This window comes from Dipodomys spectabilis, unplaced genomic scaffold (genome assembly GCF_019054845.1).
Source record: "Dipodomys spectabilis isolate Male_0828 unplaced genomic scaffold, ASM1905484v1 ptg000002l, whole genome shotgun sequence".
Taxonomy (NCBI): Eukaryota; Metazoa; Chordata; class Mammalia; order Rodentia; family Heteromyidae; genus Dipodomys; species Dipodomys spectabilis.
Window position 1 is genome coordinate 19,246,581 of NW_024870679.1, and position 24,350 is coordinate 19,270,930.

At 45.6% G+C, this 24,350-nt stretch overlaps 1 protein-coding gene across 1 annotated transcript in view; it reads right to left on the reverse strand.

Moving 5' to 3' along the window:
• LOC122110210 (phosphodiesterase 4D interacting protein) overlaps positions 1-17,092 on the reverse strand; it is a 112,508-nt gene extending 95,416 nt beyond the window's left edge. Inside the window, exons 1-3 of the mRNA XM_042682709.1 lie at positions 17,000-17,092; positions 5,871-5,926; positions 4,503-4,654 (exon numbers count right to left, since the gene is read on the reverse strand). Coding sequence (XP_042538643.1) covers positions 4,503-4,654; positions 5,871-5,926; positions 17,000-17,019 — 228 coding nt within the window. The 5' untranslated portion in view covers positions 17,020-17,092. The remainder of the gene's footprint in view (positions 1-4,502; positions 4,655-5,870; positions 5,927-16,999) is intronic.
• Between the last annotated feature and the right edge of the window lie 7,258 nt (positions 17,093-24,350).

A 24,350-nucleotide genomic window follows, 5' to 3' on the forward strand; every position in this document is an offset into this window, starting at 1 on the left:
AACCTGAGTTGCATGAATGTCAAGGTTTAATCCTGGCTGTTTTCAATAATGTGTTATAAATAAATGGATGCAATCAGATTACCATTACTACAACAGTCACTTGCAGAGGACCTGAATATGGATAGCACTCCTCTGTACACTTCTTCTTTGTATCTTCACTATGACATTGGAAATACAAAACTTAGACATTCTTACCCACATTTTACAGGCTAGGAAAGAGGGACATCAAGAGATTAGCTGTCTTGCTGATCTAGAAAGAGGAGGTGTACAGACCACAACTTCTACCTTTGGACTCCATATTTCTTACTGATTGGAGCCTCCATCCTAGACTCTGAGAGCCAGGGATTCTGCCATCCTGGACCACGTGACCTCTGAATGCTGGGGAGTGTGGCCCATAACAGCATACTGCTTCCCAGCTATCTCAGGCCTCCTACCCTCTTTCCAAAGAGTATGCCTATAATCCTAGCTAGTCAGGAGGCTGAAATCTGAGGATCAGAGTTCAATATCAGCCCAGGTAGCCTCTTATATCCAATTAGCCAATAAAAAGCCAGAAGTTGAAGTGTGGCTCAGGTGGGAAAGCACCAGCCACACAAGAGTGTGAGGCCCTGAGTTCAAACCCCAATACCAACACAAAAATTAAAAATAATACAAAATAACTGCTAAGCTACCAATACCATTCAACATTCTGTGTAATTCTCAAAAGCCCTCCGGTGCATACTTGGCTTGGAGACAGGAGAGCTGGGAAGGTTGGTGACAAGTGCTGTGTCAGGAGGCTGACCGTATGCTTAAAGGATGGAGCTCCGGACGGTGTCTGTGCCGTCTCCCAGCCACACATACACACCCATCCTCCCCACGCCCGGAATAACAAGATGTCATCGTCACCATCTTCACCACAGAGCCCTGTGGACTATATAAAACAGAACAAACAACAACTTCGCTAGCTACCCAAAATAGATGGTCCAGCCAGAAATAGGGCTGCCAGAGACAGTCAAATGGACTGTGTGGAGCGTGGCCAATGGGTCTCAGTGATGCTGGCCCTCCTGGGACCTGAACTTGATTGATGCCCACCAGACCATTTCAATCAATGAATTGGATGCCCACTAGACCATTCCAATCAACACAGCTGGGTGTGGGGTTTGTCCACCTATGACTCATCTGCTGAGTGATTCCTTTGATGGGCATTACTCGATGAGCCCAGGGATCAGGGTTGATATGAGTGCTGAAAGTGGAGGATTTCCCACTCTTCATTGAACAACTTTTTGAATGTCTTAAGACATGGGTGAAGCCAAGCACCAGTGGCTCATGCCTTTCATACTAGCTATGCAGGAAGCAGAGATCTGAGGGTCATGGTTTGAAGCCAGCCTAGGCAGGAAAGTCCATGAGACTCTTCTCTCCAATAAACTACTCAGAAAAAGCCAGAAGTGGTTCTATGCCTCAAGTAGTAGAGTGCTAGCCTTGAGCACAAAGAGGTTCAGAGACAGTGCCCAGGCCCTGAGTCCAAACCTCAGGACCAGAAAAAAAAAAAGAAAGAAAAAGAAAAAAAGAGAAAAGAATGAGAGAGGGAGAGAGAGAAGGGGAGAGAGAGAGAGAGAGAGAAAGAGAGGTGAAGCTCAAATTAGAATGCTGTAGATGCTGAAGTATAAATGCCACTTTCCAAAATAATGAAAATATAGCTCACCAGTTGCACTAATTTTCCAAGGCTATAATTATAGAGAAACACTGGGAAAACACCGAGTTGCCTTTCCTAAAGGCAGTAGCCACATGACCCAGATTCAAATTACCCAGAATCACAGAGTTCCAGAAAGGAAAATAAGTTTAAATTTCTCCCCCATTTTAGTTCTCTTCCTTTTTGACCCATACACTTTAAGTCCCACCATGAGAGGGTTGCCAACCTAGACAGGGACCTAAAAGGCTGACTTACTGTGGCTAGATTCTGTCTGCTAGGGAAAGCTGGCTTTCATGTAGTTAAAGAGCAGGAAGCTGGCTTTGCTAGTATTTTCATTTTAAACACAAAATATTTCTAGAAAATCTGTACATAAGTCAGGTGGTAGAAGCTTTTTGCAACCAACTTGTCAATAATTCCCACTATTGCTTCAATTAACCAGAAGACAAGTAATTGAGATGTAAACTAACAACCAACCAACCAAACAAAAAACCTAACAATTCACTTAATATAGTACTGAAACTGTCTTTAAAAAAATCTGTGACAGGGCAGGGAATGTGGCTCAGCAGTAGAGTGCTTGCCTAGCATGCATGAAGCCCTGGGTTCTATTCCTCAGTACCACATACACAGAAAAAGCCAAAAGTAGCGCTGTGGCTCAAGTGGTAGAGTTCTAGCCTTGAGTAAGAGAAGCTCAGGCCTTGAGCTGAATTGTTCAGGGACAGCTCCCAGGCCTAGAGCTCAAGCCCCACGACTGACAGAGAGAGAGAAGAGAGAGAGAGAGAGAGAGAGAGAGAGAGAGAGAGAGAGAGAGATCTTTCATGCGATTGTTTCTAACATATTTATAAGATTATGTCTTTGTTGCCTTGTATGTCCCTCCCCCATGGTACAACCCCTGTTTTCACTATATATGATGTTGGTATATGTGGAGGGGAAGGGAAAAAACAAATTGTAAAAACAGGGATACAGGAGGACCCATTGCAACAGTGAGAAGTACAAGTCCTTATGTCGAAAAACGAACTTTACAACTTTGGTGGGGGAGGGGGGGGGATATGAAGGGATGGGAAGGGGAAACAAAGCAGGAGGCTGCAATGCTTGATAAGAAATGTGCTCATTATCTTACCCACGTAATTGTAACCCCTCTGTACAGTATTTTCACAATAAAAATATATTAAAAATAAAAAAAGAAGCTCAGGGACAGTGCCCAGGACTCAGTTCAAGCCCCAGGACTGGCCAAAAACAAAAACAAAAAACAAAAAAAAACCTGTGACTTGGAGCCAGTAAGACCGAGAGTATGCTTTTCAGTTGTTACACATCAATCATTAAGATTTCCAAATGATACCTGGGGAAATTTGTAGGAACAATTGCAGAAAAACAGGCAAGATCACTGCAACACTTTTTTTTTTTTTGTCACAGGGCTAGAATTCAGGACCTGGGCACCATCCCTGAACATTTTTGCTGAAGGCTAGCACTCTACCACTTTGAACCACAGTGCCACTTCCATTTTTTCTGGTAGCTAAGTGGAGATAAGAGTCTCACAGACTTTCTTGCCTGAACTGGCTCTGAACCTTGAGCCTCAGATCGCAGCCTCCTAAGTAGCCACCAGCATCTGGCTTAACACAACACATTTTTTTTTAAATGGAATTTCAGTATTTTATGTCTCAAATAATCAACTCAAGAGTGAAAGAAGCTGAGCACTGATAGCTCACACCTGGAATCCTAGCCATTCAGGAGGCTGCGATCTGAACATCAAGGTTCAAAGCCAGCCTGGGGCAGGAAAGTCCCTAAAAAGTCTTATCTCCAATTAAGCACCCAAAATCCCAGAAGCAGATGTGGCTCAAGTGGTATAGTGAAAATGCTAAGCAGAGCATGAGGCTCTGAGTTCAAGCCCCTGTACAGGCATTAAAAACAATAACAACAAAAGAAACCCCACTCATCTCAGGACCTGTTTGCAACACACTCAAGTGAAGTCCATTCCCATCCCCCAGGGGGCACCAAAAAGCTGTTTCTTTTTATAGAACAAGAGTGTTAGAAAGTCTGGCTTCTTTCTGGGCCATTGAAATCCCAGCAGACAAGTTCTGTGGTGCAGACTTCCTGGGGTCACCTGACTCCTAGGGAGCTGGGGGTCTATGGGCCACTATCAATCAGTTACTGCTCTTGGCCAAATCTAAGGACCCAGCAACTTTGTCCGTCCTTCCTTCCTTCCTTCCTTCCTTCCTTCCTTCCTTCCTTCCTCTCTCTCTCTTTCTTTTTTTCTTCCTTTTTTTGGTGCCAGCTCCTGAAACTTGAACTCAGGACCTCACTTGGACCTTGCTTGTATTTTCTGCTCAAGGTTTGAGCCACACCTCTATTACTGGACTTTTCCTTGTAAGTGGAGCTAAGAGTCTCTAGGATCTGTCTACCTGTGCTGGCTGGCTTCAAACCAAGATCCTCAGATCTCAGCTTCCTGAGTAGGTAGGATGACAGGTGTGAGCCACCATCACCCAGAAAATGAATGATTCTGGATAAAGTAGACGGTACCCAGGTGTCTGTAGTAGCAACAGGGAATATGATGTTGGCTGACTGGGCTGACACTCAGGATGCCATGCCATTTAGCCTTCCCGAGTTTATCTGAGAAGTGAGTCTGACAGTAAGATGGCCTCCACCCCACGCGCTGCCCCCTCCCCTACAAACCACGGCTCACAGCTCCTGGCTAACAGAGCACCTGCTCCTAGACATATGCTCCTAAAGGAAACACTTGTGGTAGCCATGCCCATGATCCAGACAGTCTATAGGTTATCATTTCATAGAGCATTGCTGCTTCTAGTTGAGATGACTGCAGTTCTCTAGCCATGTGTCTTACCTTCTCAAAGTCTCGCAGAGCCTGGGTCTGCACTTGTGGGAGCTTCTCAAATGCTCTCAAGGTGTGCGCCTGCGCAAAGCCCACCTTCTCCCCATTTCTCCAGATCTGTGGCTGCCCTGAAGGCCCTCGATCTTTGGTGTCGCTGAGAAAGGCTGAAATATAACCAGGAGTGTGGAATGAAGGCACTGCGATCCTTACAACCGGCAGGACAATTATTTTTTCCAAAATAATTTGGCTTTTGCAAAACACAAAGCCATTTCAGGCCATTGAAGAAAATTTGATCATATTAATAACAGTTTCCAAGCCAGATGCTAGTGGCTCACACTTGTAATCCTAGCTACAAGGGAGTCTGAGAGCTGAGGATCACATTGAGAACCCAGCTTGGGCAGGGAAGTCCATGAGACTCTTACCTCCAATTAATCAGTTGTTTTTCGTTTGTTTGTTTGTTTTTAAAACCAGAAGTAGAGCAATGGTGGCTAGGATTAGAAGCTTGCATCACAGATCCCCAGTCTCTAACCCCTTTACTAAGCCATTAAATTCTAGGATGGTTTGTTACATGACAAATAAATGGCCAAAATAGCCTTCAGAATAATAACGAAGCTTCTTAGAACTAAGAAGTGTTTCCACAAATCTCCCAACACAGGATTTTTTTTTTTCAGGAAAAAGAACAATTGCAGCCACCAATTTCTTGATAGGGTATTAATGGTTACAAAGCAATGTCATATGAATTCTTTTTTTTTTTTTTGGTCCGGTCGTGGGGCCTGAACTCTGGGCCTGGGCGCTGTCCCTCAGCTCTTCAGCTCAAGGCTAGCGCTCTACCACTTGAGCCACAGCGCCACTTCCGGCTTTTTTCTTTTTGCTTATGTGGTACTGAGGAATCGAACCCAGGGCCTCAGGCATGCAAGGCAAGCGCTCTACCACTGAGCCACCTTCCCAGCCCTGTCATATGAATTCTTAAACTCACAGAATCACTGCAATAGTGAGGCACACAGATAGGATCATGAAATCCACTTGAATAATCCATTTCAATATTAGATTATAGAGCTCACTTTAGCAGCAGGATTTATTGGAATCTTTTACATTTGCCTTTAATCTTGCCATCATAGTCTCAGTAGGGTGTGAAGCATTCACAGGAGAATCTCAGTTAGGATTTATGACTCTGTACTGCCTCCTAACACATGTAATTATCGGTGGCATATAATTCCCCCACTGGGGAATTCCACGTGGAGAATTATATACTACATTATGAGTATGTGCAAATTTGGAAATTCACAAATGTTTAAAAAGACTGCCACCATAACCCAAAAGGCAAGGAGAAGCCAGCCCCTGGCAGGAAGCCGAGATTCCAACAATGCTTGGCCTGCTCACCTGCAGCATTACACATTCTGGGTACCATCTCCCCCGCATCCTCTGCAAAATACTCTCTGTGGAGAGAAACACATCATTAATTAACAAGATTCCATTCTCCAGGGCTCCTGTCCCTGGGAGAGAAGACACTTACTGTCATTTGTTTCTTCCCAAAGACTCCGTTATAAATCGCTCCCTACATAGACAGCCAACCCTTGAGCAAATACCTACAGCAGGATTAATTACTAGTGTGGTAAATGAAGGAAAGTACAGAGGAATTTAACAAGGATTTGGGAAAAGGTACATTTAAACCTCTGTGAGGAGGGCAGAAATCAGATGGAAATAGGAGTAAGAAGGTATTCTATGGGGAGGGAATAATAAGGATTCGGAGTGAGGAAGATGCTGGTCTGTTAGAGGAACAGACCATGCAGAGCCTTGTGGGGTGGGCTAAGGATATTGAGTTTTATATGAGTAGGGTGTAAGTAACCATTGTGTGGGTATATGAGTGTGTGTGTGCACACGTATATGTGCACCTCAGTCCTGAGCCTTGAGCTTGGTACCTTGTGTTCCCTCTTAGCTTTTCCTCTCAAAGCTGGAGTTCTCTACTTCCAGCTTTTTTGGTGGCTCACTGGAGATAAGACTCTCACAGATTTTTCTGCCTGGGCTGGCTTTGAACCGTGATCTTCAGTTCTCAACCTTCTTGAGTAGCTAAGATAAAAGGCACGAGCCACGGGGCTTGCTTGAATGTTTTCAACGTTGTTTATGACACATAGTTTATCCAGTGACAGAAAGCTGACTAACATAATACCTAACCACAAAACCCATTTTAATATTGTCCAAGGATCCAGGGTTCTAGGCAGACATGATCTCACCTTCTTACTGGGCCTGTTCCACGGTACAGATCAGCCTACATGTATTGATCCTCCAGCTACCTCTCCTCTCCTCCCACCCACATCCACTCTGAGCTTGCTGCTTGCCTGGTATGAATCAATAACTGCCAGGATAGAGCAGTCACTTGAGATGCATGCAGAGCTAAAAGGCATACATGTCATCTCCCAGGAGATTATTTTAAAAATCACTTTAGCTCTATTAACAGCTCAAGTTCCTTGTTGAATGGCCAGAGAGTGAAGCTCAAAAGGTTGGGAAGGAATTTGATGCTCCCAGAGGGGAGGGGCTGATGGTGGAGAGACCCAGATTATCCCAGATTGCAACGCTAACAACATCCCATAAACCCAAGTGCAGAGAGACATGGGACTCACTCGAGACAGACTCTAACACACACACATACCAAGCAGAAATAAATGTCTGTATATTCTCCCTGATGACCCAGGTCTGGAAAAAAAATGTGTGTATCCTTGTCTTGGTTTCCCAAATCTAAATGTTCTGTTGTTGTTGTCAGTCATGGGGCTTGAACTCTGGGCCTGGACATAGTCTCTGAGCTCTTCAGCTTAAGGCTAGCACTCTACCACTTGAACCATAGCCCCACTTCTGGTTTTCCGGTGGTTCATTAGAGATAAGAGCCTTAGGACTTTCCTGCCCAAGTTAGCTTTGAACCCTGATCCTCAGATCTCAGCCTCTTGAGTAGTTAGGATAACAGACGTGAGCCACCAGTGCCTGGCTACATTTTAAAATTCTGTTTTGAAAGTTAAGCTGTGGTGCAAAGGGGTTGGTTTCAGTTCATCATGCCAGTTTATAAGTACAACACATCTTGATTAATGCCACCTCTTCCATTGCTCTCCTTAGTCTTTCCCAACCTCACTCACAGCATCAAGTTCCATTTTCACTTATATACACTGAATATAATGACTATCGCCCTTCCTCTCCCCATTTGTCTAGATTTAAAAAAAAAAAAAAAAAACAAGCCAGGTGCCAGTGGCTCACATCTGTAATCCTGGGTACTCAAGAGGCTGAGATTTGAAGATCCCAGTTGAAAGTCAGCCTGGACAAGAAAAGCCGATGAGACTCTTATCTATATTTAGCCAGCAAATAGCCAGAAGTGGGGGTGTGGCTCAAGTGGTAGAGTACCAGCCTTGAAGGAGAAAAAGCCAAGCAAGGCCTTGAGTTTGAGCTGGCACCATAAACCAAAACCCAAATCCAGGTCTATGAGTGCCTGATGCTTAGGCAGCTCATCCATCATGAAGGCACAGTTTCCATCCGAGATCTCTATATTATCTTTTCTCAAAATTCTTTTTTTTTTTTTTGGTGCCAGTCCTGGGGGGCTTGAACTCAGAGCCAGAGTGCTGTCCTTTGGCTCAAGGCTAGCATTCTACCACTTGAGCCACAGCTCCACTTCTGGCCTTTTCTGAATAGTTTATTGGAGATAAGAGTCTTATGGACGTTCCTGCCTGGGCTGGCTTTGAACCACGATACTCAGTTCTCAACCTCCTGAGCAGCTAGGATTACAGGCGTGAGCCTATAATCTGACTCTTTTCCCCAAGTTCTTGACTTTTTCTTTTCTTTTCTTGTGTAAGTGAAGAATGTCTTACTTTCCTCTGTCTCTCTACATCATCCAATGCCTCAATTTCGTCACATCTGCAAGTTGCTAGGTAAGCAAGCTACTGGGAATTTCCCACTCTGAACCAAATACCTGGTCTTGAAAATAGACCACCACGAAGTTCCTCTCTAACATCTCAGGTGCCATGTGATTTCCCTAAAAGGGAAATGACTGGCATGACTACTTATATAGTTCTTGTACTGAAAAATGAATCATTGTTACTTTATACTTCCCTCTCTCCAGTTTTTACCCGATTAGTCATACCTCCCCTTCTGTGACATTGCCCTTACCAAAAGGGATGAACGGGAAGGCAGGGAAGGCAACAGGATTCTACAGACACAACTGATGTGGGAACAGCTATTCATGCACAAGCTCTGAGACTCCCTCTCCCATCTTTCTCTCACTGAGACAGACAGCGAGTGGGTCACCCACATTCCAAATGTTGCCAAATACCAAGCCCCCCAATATTTGGCACCCAAATTGAAAAAAATAAAAAAAACAAAGCCCAAATGAATTCAAATGCAAATAGGGTAGATGTCACAGATGCAGAGCCAAGACTATTATGTAATAAAGACAGGGAGAGAATCACTTTATTCTCATCTCAAAGACTGTGATTACAACCTTTGAAAGTGAGGATTTTGCATTGGCAAACCCCCCCCCCCCCCCCACTCTCCAGGGAGCCCAGAGGTTATCACTGGAAGCCTCCCTTCTCCTGCTAATGGAAGACTGCCTTGGCACTGATTCAGAAACATCTACTTTCCTCCAGCACAAGCTACAATTATATCCTTCCCTCAACACTGTTTATTCACTGGGGGGAGTGGTGACCAAAGAGAATTCTGGGAGGCCATTTCCTGCAAGGCCTATTCTCAGAGCTACAACAAGCTACCGGTATTGTGCGCATCCACAACAACCCCTTGAGGATGCACGGTCCCCCCTTGGCCTGTCTTCACTCTTGCTTTCTTTATTTCTCTTACACATTAAGTATTCATCCAAAAGGGAAGTACTTTTATATATACGTGTTATATGTGTGTGTGTGTGTGTGTGTCCATACTGGGGCTTGAACTCAGAGCTTGATCTACTTGTTGCTCTACTTCTGGCCATTTGCTGATTAATTAGAGGTAAGTGTCTCATGGACTTTTCTGCCCAGGCTGGCTTCAAATCATAATACTCAGATCTCAGGCTCCTGAGTAGCTGGGATTCCAAGTGTGAGCTGCTGGTGCCTGGCAAACACGAGCCTTGAGTGGAAAAGCAAAGGGATAGTACCCAAGCCCCCAGCTGTGTTGATGGAACACTGAAGTGAATTCAAGTTAAGGAACCTGAGGTCAAAATGTGGCAATGATACTCACTCATGCCTCACAAGCTTGTAGAATGAGGCATGAAAGAAGGGTTTGTATAATTACTCACTATCATGTGTCCAGCACTGTGAAGTCTATCTGCTAAAATGAATTTAATACATACTTTTGTTGTGCCAGTCCTAGGGCTTGAACTCAGGCCTGTTCACTGTCTCTGACCTTCCTTTTGCTCAAGGCTAGCACTCCACCACTAGAGTCACAGCTCCACTTCTGTCATTTTTGTTGATTAATTTGAGATAAGAGTCTCACAAACATTCCTGCCTCATAGAGCTTCAAATCTCAGTCCTTAGATCTCAGGCTCCCCAGTAGCTAGGATTACAAATGTGAGCCACCAGTGCCTGGCAATACATACTTCTTCAACAATGATGCATATGCTTTGAATGCATAATAGCCTCACGCTTTGAGAACTGAACTCATCCCTTTCATAACAAGACTCCCAACAGACATTCCTATCAGGCTTTCCGAGACTGTAACCTGTGAAATTCTTCATCGAAGATCAGCCGAGTGCTAAAAATCAGTGTTAGTTGCTGAAGACTTAGAGCCATGGTCCATCTTCCAATACTTAAAAGAATGGAAAACACTGCAGAAACCAGCCACAGAAAATACACAGAACTAGGTACAGAAATAGTCCAACCGAGGGTATGAGGAAGGATCAACAGTCATCCTTGCAAAGGCAGGGCTAGGCATGTGGGTTGGAACAACTGCCTGAGAAAGCCCACATGCAGTAATTTTAGCTCAGGATGACTAAGGTGAATCACACTACAGTGCCCTTGGTCCACTGGAGATAATGCTCTTCTCATCACGCCAAATGCCTGACACTCTCAAAGCAACATGTAGGAAGATCTTGCTAAACCCACTTCATTTCCAAGTGTGACATATTGTAGTATGCTAAACACAAGTTCATTCCTTCCTGTTATAACTTAGTTTAAAGGTGGTTTAAAAGGGTGTTGCACATAATCCAATAAGCAAATGAGCTCCAGTGGCTCACATTTGTAGTCCTAGCTACTCAGAAGGCTAAAATCTGAAGATCGCAGTTTGGAGCCAGCTCCAGGCTGAAAAGTCTGTGAAACTCTTATCTCCAATTAGCCAGCAAAAGGCCAGAAGTGGAGGTGTGGCTCAAGTGTCAGAGCACCATCCTTGAGTGAAAAAGTTAAGTGAGAGTTTGAGGCCCCGAGTTCAAGCCCTAGTACTGGTACGCACAGAGACACAGACACAGTCACACAAGAAATTTCTATAGGGGCTGGGAAGGTGGCTTAGTGGTAGAGTGCTTGCCTTGCATGCATGAGGCCCTGGGTTCGATTCCTCAGCACCACATAAGCAGAAAGAGCTGGAAGTGGCACTTTGGCTCAAGTGGTAGGGCTCTAGCCTTGAGCAGAAGAGCTGAGGGTCAGTGCTCAGGCCCAGAGTTCAGGCCCCATGACCAACAAAAAAAAAAAAAAAAAAGAAATTTCTATAAAGCATAAGGAGCAAAGGACTAGAAATAACATGACAGTTTAGGAAAAACTGCACCATAGTTTATTACAATACTATGAAAACACAACTATTAATATTATTATTATTGTAGTCAGTGACTCCAAGTGCTTTGGCCATGATGGCTCAGCAAAACAAAATTAAGATCCTGCTCAACCTGCTGGCAACGAGATATTCTCTGCCTGAGGAAACACATCCCTTGATGCTTCTGAGAGTTTAAAACAGAAGCCAAGAGAACCACACCAGACCAGCAGGACACCTCTCTTCTTCTGGACTTTCTTCTCACTTTAAATGCGGTTTAAATTGTTTTTGCCTGAGACAACTTGCAGAATGTTCTGAGCCCAATTTGAATTTTTATTTATAAAACAAGGCAGATCTCAATAGAAGCAATATTTGGGGGTGGGGTGTGGAGAACCACTGAATGGACTGGGGGTCAGCAAGGCCTCACACAGCAATCCCTCAGCCACACAAGGTGAGCCTCCCAGAACTGATTGAGGGTTACTCAAGAGACTGAGGTCTGAGAATTGCAGTTTGAAGCCAGCCTGGGCAAGAAAGATCTTAAGATTCTTATCTCCAATTAACCATCAAAAAGGTAGAAGCAGAGCTGGGGCTCAAGCAGTTGAGTACCAGCCTTGAATGAAAAAGAGGCAGATGAGAGCATGCGGCCCTGAGTTTGAGCCCCAGAATTGGCACAAAATATAACAAGTAAACAAAGGAATAAAAACAAAGTAGATCGAAATTACCAAGACAGATTTTTCCTTCTCAAAACCCAGAAAATTAATTGCCAACAGCACCAACCAAGAAAAAAGGAAAGTTCATATCCAAGGATGCTTCAGTCACAGAATGATGAAAAAGAACATTTTCCTAATATAAAATGCTGCAGACAAAATACCAGCCAGATACTGGCATAAATGAATCAGACCTCTCTCCACACCAATGGCTGCTACCAGATCCTATGCCCTACCCCAGGCTCAGCCACGTTTCAGGGCAACACGCCATCTCTGGCTGTAACTGGGCCTCTGTAAACTGGACTCTATTAACCAGACCATATAAATGTCTGTCGTGCCTCTGGGCTAAGTATTAACACAGAGCAGACTAAATACACAGCAGCTATCAATGCAGACCTGTTAAGTTTCATGTTGCTATGGTAACAGGCATCTGGGCTTAGTGAAGGCTGCTCTTTAGAAACATAGCAGAAAACAAACACGACTATCATCTTAAAATCTGAAACTGGACTACAGTCTTCCTAGGACGCTACTTCCCTTCCCAATTTTCATAGACACAGCAGGCAAGTTTGACTAATGCTTGCATTTTATTAAATCTAATTATAGGGCTGGGAAGGTGGCTCAGTGGTAGAGTGCTTGCCTTGCATACATGAGGCCCTGTGTTCGATTCCTCAACACCACATAAGCAGAAAAAGCCGGAAGTGGCACTGTGGCTCAAGTGGTAGAGCACTAACCTTGAGCTGAAGAGCTCAGGGATAGTGCCCAGGCCTAGAGTTCATACCCCAAGACCAACAAAAAAAAAGGGGGGGGGCTGGGAAGGTGGCCCAGTGGTAGAGCACTTGCCTTGCATGCATGAGGCCCTGGGTTCGATTCCTCAGCACCACATAAGCAAAAAGAAAAAAGCCAGAAGTGGCACTAGCCTGAAGCTGAAGAGCTGAGGGACAGCGCCCAGGCCCAGAGTTCAGGCCCCACGACCGGACACACAAAAAAAAAAAAAAGAATAAATCTAATTATAGGCATAACAAAACAGACCAGTTTGCTTTCCTAATCTTCAATTTTTTGTTTTTTGTTTTTTTATTGGTGCTTGAACTCAGGGTTTCCTCCCCTTGCTTGGCTTTCTCATTCAAAGTGGGTGCTCTACCATTTGAGGCACGCCTCCTCTTCCAGCGTTTTGCTGGTTAAAGGTAAGAGTTTCACAAACTTTCCTGCCTGGGCTGGCTTTGAACCTTAATCCTCAAATCCTCGACCTCTTGAGTCACTAGGATTATAGGTGTCAGCCACCAGCACCTGGCTTGATACAGGGTTCTAATTTGCATTTTCCTTAGGACTGCACCACTAGATGCTTACTCTATGGACACTTGCCTTTGAAAATTCTCTTGTAACTACTTCAAAAAACAATTTGGCAATGTTTAAGCTGAAGATGCATTTCTGATTATCCAGGGACTCTACTTCTGTACATTTACCCAACAGAAATGTGTACATATGTTCACAAAATATATGTGGTCATATAGTCACAAAAGATATGTAAGCAATATTCATAAGCCTAGTGCTGGTGCCTCATGCCTCTAATCCTAGCTACTCAAGAGGCTGAGATCTGAGGATCTCAGTTCAAAGCCAGCTGAGGCAGGAAAGTCTGTGAGACTCTTATGTCCAATTAACCACCAGAAAACCTGAAGTGGAGCTGTGGCTCAAAGTGGTAGAGCATTAGTCTTGAGCAAAAGAGCTCAGAAATGGTGCCCAAGCCCTGAGTTCAAGCCCTAGGATGGACACAAAGAGAGAGAGAGAGAAAGAGAACACCATCATAACAGCCCCAAACTGTCTATTAACATCACAGCGGATAAATAAATCAATACATTTACATACAATACACTCCTATTTAGAAGCAAGAATAAATAAACTACAAGTACACAGTACAAGGTAGAAGAATTCTAGAAGCATAAGACTGAGTAAAGCAGTCAAATAAAAGTAGACAGCAAGCAATTCATTTACAGACATTTCAAAACCAGGTGAAACTAATTAAGTGAGAGTAGCCACCTGGATGGCAGTGGCTCACACCTGTAATCCCAGCTACTCAGGAGCTGAGAGCTGAAGATCTGAAGGTGTTCTGTCATTCGTGGTAGCCATCACATAGCTACACTCAAGTTTGTGTAATTAACTGGGCTCTAAATACATAACTTGTGATTTTTCTAAATTTGACTATAACTGTTATATATATTTATACACACACACACACATATATGGATAGCAGCTTTTTGTTTGTTTGTTTTAAAACAGGAACTCAATATAGAGCCTAGGCTTTTCTAGAACTTGCTCTATAGCCAAGACTGGCCTTGAACTTGATATTCTCTTGCCTGGGCTTTCTAAGTGCTGCTTACAGACGTGCCCTGTCATGCCTGGCTCACTTTTTTTTCTTTTTTCTTTTTCAATATATTTTTTATTGTAAAGATGCTGTACAGAGGGGTTACAGTTACATGAGTAAGGTAAGGAGTATGTTTCCTATCGAGCATTGTTTCCCCCTCCTTTGTTTTTCCCCTACCATCCCTTACCTCCCCACCTTCCCACCTCCTCTCCCTACTTCCCTACCCCCAAAAGTTGTAAAGTTCATTTTCAACATAGTGTCTTGTACATCTCCTTGTTACAATGGATCAACCTGTATCCTTATTTCAGCATTTTGTTATTTCCCTTCCCCTCCCCAAATTAGAAAAATGTATATACAAGATGCAGGGCACCTGAATCAAATACATGACAACAGGGGTTGTACCATGGGGGAAGAACATACAAAAGAAACAAAAGAAATCACATAGTACGTTATAAACAACAGCGACAAAGATAAAACCTCTGTGTCTTATCTTAGGGTTCATTTCACTTAGGATAATCTGATACAGTCATATATACATAGCTTTTGACCTTTTCTGCTTGTCTGCTAAGATTATCCTAAATGTATACTAACTAGTATACATTGCAAATAAGGGAAATCATGGTACCTATGTTTCTTTGGGTCTGGATTACTTCACTTAATATAATTTTTTCAAAGTCTTTCCATTTCCTTACAAATGAGGCATTGTCCTTTCTGATGGAGGCATAGAATTCCATTGTGTATATATATCACATTTTCTTGATCCATTACCTACTGAGGGGCATCTGGGTTGGTCCCATATCTTAGCTATGGTGAATAATGCTGATTCTTTCCTTCTTAAAAAAAGTAAACTGTCAAGCTTATTTATTGTCCTTAAATAGTTGTACCAGAAGGCTTCATTTAACATGTCAGTTTAGGAATACAACGCCTCTTAGTCAATGTTTTTGTTTTAGGCTGGGCTTCAAACTTGACATCTTTCTGCCTCAGCCTTCTGAGGCAGAAGGCTCAAGATTATAGCCGTGTGCCCCTACACTTGCTACTTGCTGGGGATCAAACCCGGGGTGGGGGGTTGTTTTTGTTTTGAAAGAGACAGAGACGAGCATCTGCTACTCTCCCCCATTACCACCAAAGGGTAAGGGGTCACCCAACCTGCACCTGAATACATCCAGGGACAGGAACCCCCTCTCTGCTCAGACCAACTTGTTAGAAGCCTTTACCCTCGCAGGAAGTAGTCACCTGCTCCCATGTGTTGATTTGGCCTCCTGAGGGATTCTAAATGGACACATGCCTCTGTGGCCACCTGCTCTATAGAGCTTTGGAAGAGCAGCTACGTCCGCCCATTACCCACCATCTCCCACCATCTCCTATCCAACAGACCCCTCAAGGGATGGCTTTGAGACTGCTCTGATTTTTTTTTTCCACTTAAAAGAAAAATCCAGCAATGCCCCAAACATAGCACATAGGAAAGGGAAGATGGGAAGGAGAGAGAGAGAGAGAGCAAGAGAGAGAGAGAGCAAGAGAGAGAGAGAGAGGAAGAGAGAGAGGGAGAGAGAGAGAGGGAAAGAGAGAGAGGGGAGAGAGAGGGAGAGGGAGAGGGAGGGAGAGGGAGGGAGGGAGGGAGAGAGGGGGGGAAGGCCTGAAAAGAGCAGAAAAGAGCCAAAAGTGGGATGGCACTCACACAAAAAAAGTACAATCAATATACACTCTCTGTAAATGTTCCCTCTCTGTAAAACTCACAGTAAATGGCTGGCTCACTCCTGTGGAGCCTGCCCATCAATGACTGACCTGAGTCTTTCGCAATGAGTACCGGTGAGCCTCGGGTGGACTTTCTGTGTGTGTACAAGCCTTGCCCTCTCAGGAACCCTCCATGCCCGCCCGCCCCCGCCCCCCCCCACCCCAAAATCCCAGGGAAATTTCCAAAGCTAAATCCAGGTACTGGAAGTGTGTCTGTGACCGAAACACCTCCTGAATACGACTAACTACCCCTCCAGCCACTGCTCCTAAGCCAGAAAGCCAGTCTGTGTGTGTGTGTGTGTGTGTGTGTGTGTCTGCGTCTGTGTCTGTGTCTATGTGTGTGTAAATGTGTGTGTCTGTGTCTGTGTGTCTGTGTGCGTGTCTGTGTGTGTGTGTGTCTGTCTCTGTGGGGGGGGGGGCGGGAGAGAAAGGGGGGACTCGGAGCTCCAGTTTAAGGTGTATTTGGAGGAAGGGGTGCGGGCGGAGAAACACGGAATTCCTCCAGCTTGCCCTCCCCAGGGGGATCGAATCCTTCCCGGCCCATGTGGGCCCCCCCTCGGTCTGCCCTTCGCCCTGGTGTGTCAGGGGGGAGGAAGAAGGTCAACGTGGCTGTCGGGGTGAGGGTGAATCTGACATTGTTCCAAGAGCAGGGCGCGGCGGGGCGGGGGGGGGGGGGGTGGGAAGAGGGGGGAGGACTCCTCCTGGGAACCCCCAGAGCAGGAGAAGACAGGAAGCTTTTCTACCCAAACTTCTTCACGTGGAGAGCAGAGGGAGGGAAGCGGGGTTCGCGGAGCAGGAGAACCCGGCTGAGGATCTGGGCTGGGGACGCGCGGGGGTGGGATGGGGCGGGGTGGGTGGGGATGGGGTGCGCTGGGGTGGGCGATGCCAGGCCCGGTTGGTGAGGGGGACCTCTACCTCTTTTTCCGAAGGCGCTGGGGGGCGGGGCGAGGCACCCCGAGTCTGCAGCTCCTCCCCCCGCCCTCCAGTCTGCAGGGCGCTGAGCCAGCAGATGCACCTACCTGGCCCAGGTCCTCTCCATCCTCCGGTCGCTCTCCTGGCCAGGCGCCCCTCCTTGGAGCGCGCGGGTCTCCAGAGCAAAGGGCGCCCCACTTCTGATCTCCCCGCCCCCCACAACTTCTCGTCCGGCCACGGTGGTGAGGAGCTAGAGGTCTGCCCCCCTGCTTTCTTTCTGTCTTTTTTTTTTTTTTTTTTTTTGAAAGCCAGCGGGCCGTGGCCGCACCTCCGGCGGGCGGCGGGCGGCGGGTGGGGCGCACGGCGGAGACGCGCGGGGCTGGCACCGGGCGCCCGCCGAGCTGTCAACCGCGCGCGGGGCGGGGCTCCCAGCTGCTGGGAGGGGAGAAGGGCGGACTCGGCCCACGGGACCCCGCCCTGACCACCCTCCGGATCCCCAAGCCCTCTCACGGACCCGAAGGAAAGATGCAAAGGGTCCGAGGGCTTGGAGAATCTTCTAGGGCCTCTGCCCCTGGGGCTGGGAGATACGACCAAGGAGCTGAGAGGGAAATGTGAGGTGAACGGGGGAGGGGAAGAGATCCCCCTCTCCCACCCCACCCCATCACCTGGCCCCAGGTAACCGACCAGCCAGAGATGGGGTCTGGAAGAATTTAGGGACGACCCTGGCTGAATGCAGACCTTAATACCAGACAGGGCACAGTGGGGTTCTGAGGGGTGACCCGTTTTACCTGGATTTAGGGGACACCCCTAGATCCTTCCTGGGGAAGGACCCCCCTTTATGACCTTGCCATCCTCCGTCCCCAGCACGCCTCCCTCCTCTGCTGTTCTAGCTCTTTTCAGGTTTCCGCAGCAACTGGGCTCTCCCTGGAGCTCCAAGGAGGCGGAGGACTCCTGGAACCTCCCAGAAGGCTGGGAAAGCTTCAGGGGACCGGCGCCAGCAGCGCCCTGAACCCCGTCCTCCCCCCACCAGTGGCTGCTGCAGACCCTGGGAAAGGCCGCCCCCACGCAGCCCTGCCTCCGCCCTGTGTGCCTTCGCGCGTGGCTCCGGTTTGCAGAGGCAGACAGGCCGTCATTAGCGTGCTCAGCGCCTGCAGCTCCGTTTTAGCTCCCAAGACCTTTTTATGAAGTGACATAACCACTGCTATTAATAGTAGGACCACTAGCTTTTCTTTTGTGCCAGTAGTCCCGCCTGAACTCAGGGCCTACATCTCTGCTTGCTTGGTACTCTACTGCTTAAGTCAGCCCTTCATTTCCCATTTTTTTGTTTGGGTATTTTTAAAAACTGTACTCTCTTTTTTGTACTGGGAATTGAATCCAGGACATTGTACTTGCTAGGCAAGCGCTTGGCCACTGAGCTACATCCCAGACCTCTGTTCCTCACATTTTGCTGGTTAATTGGGGATAAAGGTTTCTTGGGTTTATATATCTTGGGTGGCTTTGGACTGAGATCTTCAGAGCCCCACCCCCTGAGCAGCTAGGAATACAAGTACAGGTGTGAGACATCTGTACATGGTCATTTTTTTAATTAAAAAAGCAAACAAAGGTGTCTAGTACCCATAAGTAGCAACATTGATTTAGTTATACTAGTTTACAAATGACAAATTTGAGGCCAAGAAAGGCCCAAAGTCTCTCCTGAGAGAGACTTTAAACTAGGGGTTCCGGAGGACCAGGTAACAAAACACTAGAAAGTTTAGAGGAGTTTTCTAAAAGATCCCTAGCCTAGATTTCCCCAATCCCTAACACTTTGTTTGTAGATTAAAAACCACAGGACCGGGCTGGGAAGGTGGCTCAGTGGTAGAGCACTTGCCTCGCATGCATGAGGCCCTGGGTTCGATTCCTCAGCACCACATAAAAACAAAAAGGAAAAAAGCCGGAAGTGGCGCTGTGGCTCAAGTGGTAGAGTGCTAGCCTTGAGCTGAAGAGCTGAGGGACAGCGCCCAGGCCCAGAGTTCAGGCCCCACGACTGGAACCAAAAAAAAAAAAAAACCACCAAAAAACCACAGGACCTGGTGGCTCACACCTGTAGTCCTCGCTACTCAGGAAACTGAGATCTGAGGTTGTCAGTTCAAAGCCAGCCCAGGCAGAAAACTCCAGGAGAATCTTACATGTCCAAGTAACCAGCAAAAAGTCTCTAGTGGAGCTGTGATTCAAGTGATAGAGCTTCAGCCTTGAGCAGAGAAAGTTAAGAGATAACACCCAGACCCTGAGATCAAACACTAATAGTACAAATAAACAGCAAATAAGAAACACACTACTCTGGGCTTACAATGTTGCCAAGAAAAGTTTGTAGGATCCAATTTGACCTTAGACAAGACATGGGCCACCTGTCTTGAAAAGAATCTACTGTTGCCATTGAGGGAGGAAAAAACCCAGGCAGAGAGAGTCATATTTCCATCCTTCATACCAAAGTTGATGCTAAATTTAGTCATGTCTCCAGTCAAATTACAGGCTACTGGGCGTTGAAGAGGAACTCTGTCTACAGTCAGACGTGCATTCCTTAAAGCAGTAGTTCTAACAAGGTGAATTGTGGGGATTCAGATGTAGGCTAGAAAATAGGTTCATTTAATTCTGAATTAACACATTTCATAACATATTTATTGTAAGACCGTTGAAAAAGTACAGAGAGGTTTACAGAAAACAGAATTCTTTTTTTTTTTTTTTTCTGCCAGTCCTGGAGCTTGAACTCAGGGCTTGGGCACTGTCTGACTTTCTTTTGCTCAAGGCTGCACTCTACCACTTGAGCCACAGTGCCACTTCTGGCTTTTTCTGTTTATGTGGTACTGAGGAATCAAACCTAGGGCTTCATGCATGCTAGGCAAACACTCTACCACTAAGCCACATTTCTAACCCTGGAATTATTCTTAATACCCACAGATAATCATTTCTAAGTTTGTTGATTTTCATATGTTTTTTTTCTTCCTTATCTTTAAGAAGTTGTAAAGCTAAGCATGGTGCTTCACACTTGTAATCCTTGCTACTCTAGTGGCTGATATCTGCAGATCATGGTTCAAAGATAGCTAGGCGAGAAAGCCCATGAGACTCTTATCTCCAATTAGTCACTAACACATTAGAAATGGAGGTGTGGCTCAAATGGTAAAGCACCAGTCTTAGGTGATAAAGCTAAGGGACAGTGCCCAGTTCCTGAGTTCAAGCCCCAACAAATTTTAAAAAGGAAAGGAAAAAAGAAGAAAGACATTTCCAGCTCTATTTCTAGCTCTGGTAAGTCACTTAAACCCTGTCAATGACCATAAATACCAGACAGCACCACTGAGAGTAAATAAGATCACATATGAAAAGTGTTTAATTCATTGTTGAGCACATCTTAAATATTCTGTGCACCACAGACATATTTTCATTCATGTTTGCATGACACTAGGATTCCAACCTTGACTCTACTAGTACTTGGGAATGAGTGTGTATGTGTGTGTATGTGTGAGTGTGTATGGGGGTGGGTGAGTGGGGGCCGGTGTCAGTACTCAAGCTTAAACTTGGGGCCTCATGCTCTTGTTTGGCTTTTTTGCTCAAGACTGGTGCTCTATGAGTTTAGCCAGAGCTCTATTTCCAGCATTTTTTGGTGATCAGTTGGAGATAAGAGTCTGTTGGACTTTCCTGCCCAGGCTGTCAGAGACACAGACTCGCGTGACTCCACCTGAGGATACCTGTGCTGTGTGAAGATGTATATACTGACAATGGAAGAGAACGCTCCTCCATCAACCTGACAACAGTTGGGGTACCCAGCTGCAACCTTCAGGCCAGAAAAGAGGAAGCTCTTTCCCTATCTAGACAAAGGTCTGGATGCCCGGCCGCGACCTTGGTGGAGGACATGGGGAAAGTGCCTTTTGTGCTCCTCCAATTAATTCCGTAGAACAACGCCTCAAGCTTCCTTTCGTGTTTTTTAATGGAGTCCACCTGCACCTTGCTTTCTCTTTATTATTTTTGATCACATGGATCTGCTCCCCTTTTGTTGACAGTTCTTCCTGCTCACTGATTAAAGGTTGTTAACTCTCATTGTCTGCATTCCCCAAAAATTGTTTAAGGTTAACTTTCTGTCCCATGACTGTCCTGTGACTGCCCCGTCACTGCAGATCCACTTTCTTTGCCTGTATGGTGCACACAAGCATATGATGTTCTAATAAACCTTGGCCATACACGCACAGTGTGGTCCACTCTCTGCCTACCAGTACTGCATTCCCAGGTCTCACTGTATGAACAGCAATACCAGGCTGGTCTTTTGAACCTTGTTCCTCAGATCTCAGCCTCCTGAGTACCTAAGATTACAGGTGTGAGCCACTAGTTATAACTTTTATAGTTATAACTTTTAATTTCAGATCCGTTCCCAACTACTCTCTAGGGTAAGCTAGTGACCCAGATTTTCCATTTCTCAGCTTCCTGGGGCATCATATGAGACCAAATCTCTGAAAAGGAAGTTGTTGAGCACCAGAAAAGTGTACATTTCCTCCCTTTATCTCCCAACCTTCTTCTCATATCGTTCAGAGTGTGTGTGCACATGCCCGTGTGTGTGCTTGTGTGTATGTACACTGACACGTGCATATTCAGATCCGCCTCCTTTGATGGAAAGGCTTGTCTGTCAGCTGTAACAAAAACCTCAAGAAATTATGACCAAGCTTCCAGACAGCTGGTGGTAATTTACTCACACATCCCCCCTCTCTCCTTTCAACACCCACAATTTATGTACATCTGATCTGGGGGAGGGGAGAGAAATGCAGTATGTAAATTTCCACAAGGGGTTGGAATAGAATGGAAAGACGTGTGGGAATTACAGGAATAATTCTCCCTGCTTGCAACATCGCTGTCGAGTTGTCTTTAAAATTGAACAGACTGCTAATACGAACAAGAAATGAATCTCTGGACCCAGGAACAATACTGAAACCAAACATCTATGGCTCATGCCTGTAATCCTAGCTACTCAGGAGCTGAGATCATAGGATCATGGTTCAAAGCCAGACCAGGCAGGAAAGTCCATGAGACTCTTATCTCCAATGAGCTACCATAAAAGAAGCTGGAGGGCTAGGAAGGTGGCTCAGTGGTAAAGTGCTTGTCTTGCATGCATGAGGCCCTGGGTTCGATTCCTCAGCACCAGATAAACAGAAAAAGCTGGAAGTGGTGCTGTGGCTCCAGTGGTAGAGCACTCGCCTTGAGCTGAAGAGCTGATAGACAGTGCCCAGGCCCAGAGTTCAAGCCCCACAACCCACCAAAAAAAAAAAAAAAGAAGCTGGAGGTAGAGCTGTAGTTCAAGTGATAGAACACCAGCTTTGGATGGAAAAGCTAAAGGGACAGTGCCCAGGCCCTGAGTTCAAGACCCACAACCAGCACGCGCACACACACACACACACAAGTTTCAAAATGTAGAACAGTTGAAAAAAATAGTACAGTCTTGTAAACCCTGCACTTGATAAATCAGTTATTTTGCCACATTTGTCTTCTCTCTCTTACTTACACACACACACACACACACACACACACACACACACAAGTATTGCTGATATTCTGGTGAACCATTGGAAGAACAATGACCAATCTTCCCAGGTCAGCTTTCATCACTAGTAAGCAGATTCTTTCATCCCTTATAATATTATTTTATTTTATTTTTGCTAGTCATGGGGCTTCAACTCAGGAATTAGGTGCTGTCCATGAGCCTCTGTGCTCAAAGTTAACACTCTACCACTTGAGCCACAGCACCACTTCCAGCTTAGTTTATTGGAAATAAGGGCCTCACGGACTTTTCTGCCTAGACTGGCTTTGAACGGTGATCCTCAGATCTCAGCCTCCTGAGTACCTAGGATGACAGGTGTGAGCCACAGGTGCCTGGACCTCTTAAAATCTTAAGTACTTCAGTAACTTTCTTTCGGTCCTTTCTGTGGATGTGTTAGCATACATTCTTCTACAAGAGAGGAGGTTTCATTGTAACATTTCCACACATGTATACATTGTATTCTGACCAACCCCCCATTCCTCTAGGACTCAACCCATCCCAGTTTCCATTCTTAAAATAATTTTAACAGGTTCCATTATTCTATGTTCATACATGCAAATTAATTAAAAGACCATATTCCTCTGTAGTAATTCTGTGTGTGTGTGAGTGTGTGTGTGTGTGTGTGTGTGTGTGTGTGTGTGTGTGTGTGCTGTTCCTGGGGTTTGAACTCCGGATCTGGACATGGTCTTTGAGCAGCCAGCTGGCAACTCTACCACTTGAGCCATAACTCCACATTGGGCTTTTGGGCTGGTTAGTTGAAGATAAGACTCACAAACTTTCCCATCCAGATCTGATTTTGAATGTCCATCCTCAGATCTCAGACTCCTGGGTAGCTAGGATTATAGACGTGAACCACCCATGCCCAGCTGCAGTGGTGTGTGCGTGCGTGCGTGCGTGCGTGCGTGCGTGCGTGCGTGTGTGTGTGTGTGTGTGTGTGTGTGTGTGTTCTTTTTTAGGTACAAGGGATCAAGTCCAGGACGCTGCACTTGCTAAGCAAGTGCTTTGCCACTGAACTATATCCTAGCACTTGCAGTGATTTTTCTTAACCAGTGTTAGGAACTACCCCCATGGCTATTTGAGGCTCATATCTGCATAACCAAGATGGCTCATCAAAATAGTCATTCCCAGGTCAGACACCATGAATGAAGCCTGTAATCCTGATTACTTGGGAGGGGAGCATGGGGGAGGGTTTGAGGACCATGTAGGAGTACAATGGAGTCCAAAGACTCCATGTCAACCAACAGTTAGGCACAATGGCAACTGCCTGTCATCCCAGTGACAAAGGGAAGCACAACTAGGAGGATCACTGTCCAGTTTTGCTTGGGCACAAAGCAAGACCCTATCTGCAAAATGACCCACAAAAGGGCACGGGTAGAAGCGTGGCTTTAGTGGTAGAGTGCCCTGCCCAAATATGTGAGGCCTCAGTCCCACCACCACCACCAAAAAATAACATAAAATAAAATAAAATCCTCCCAGAACCAAGGCAAAACAGGCAACAGACAAATCCCTTTACTGTGTTTTATCTCTTAGCATTTTAAACGTCTGTGTTTGTCTTTCTTCCAGCTAGCAAGGGTTCAAAAATATTAACATATAGCTTCAGAAAACAACACAATCAAGAAAAGTAATTAATGAGAAAATTTTCACATTGCATTTCGCTCTTGTTTTCCTTTTCACTTTAGCATATAAAAAGGCTGAATACTAAGCTGAGTGCAGTGTGAAACATCTGGCAATTTTAGACAAAGACCAGCAAGCCTCTGCAGTCCTTCCTGGGTGGAAGAATTCCCCAAGCCCATCCCAGTTCTTCCCAATATGGTACAAAGACAAACACATCCAACATTGACCACTAGAATAATTCCTTTCAATTAAAATAAAATACTTCAGCTACATCAATAAGTGACATGACA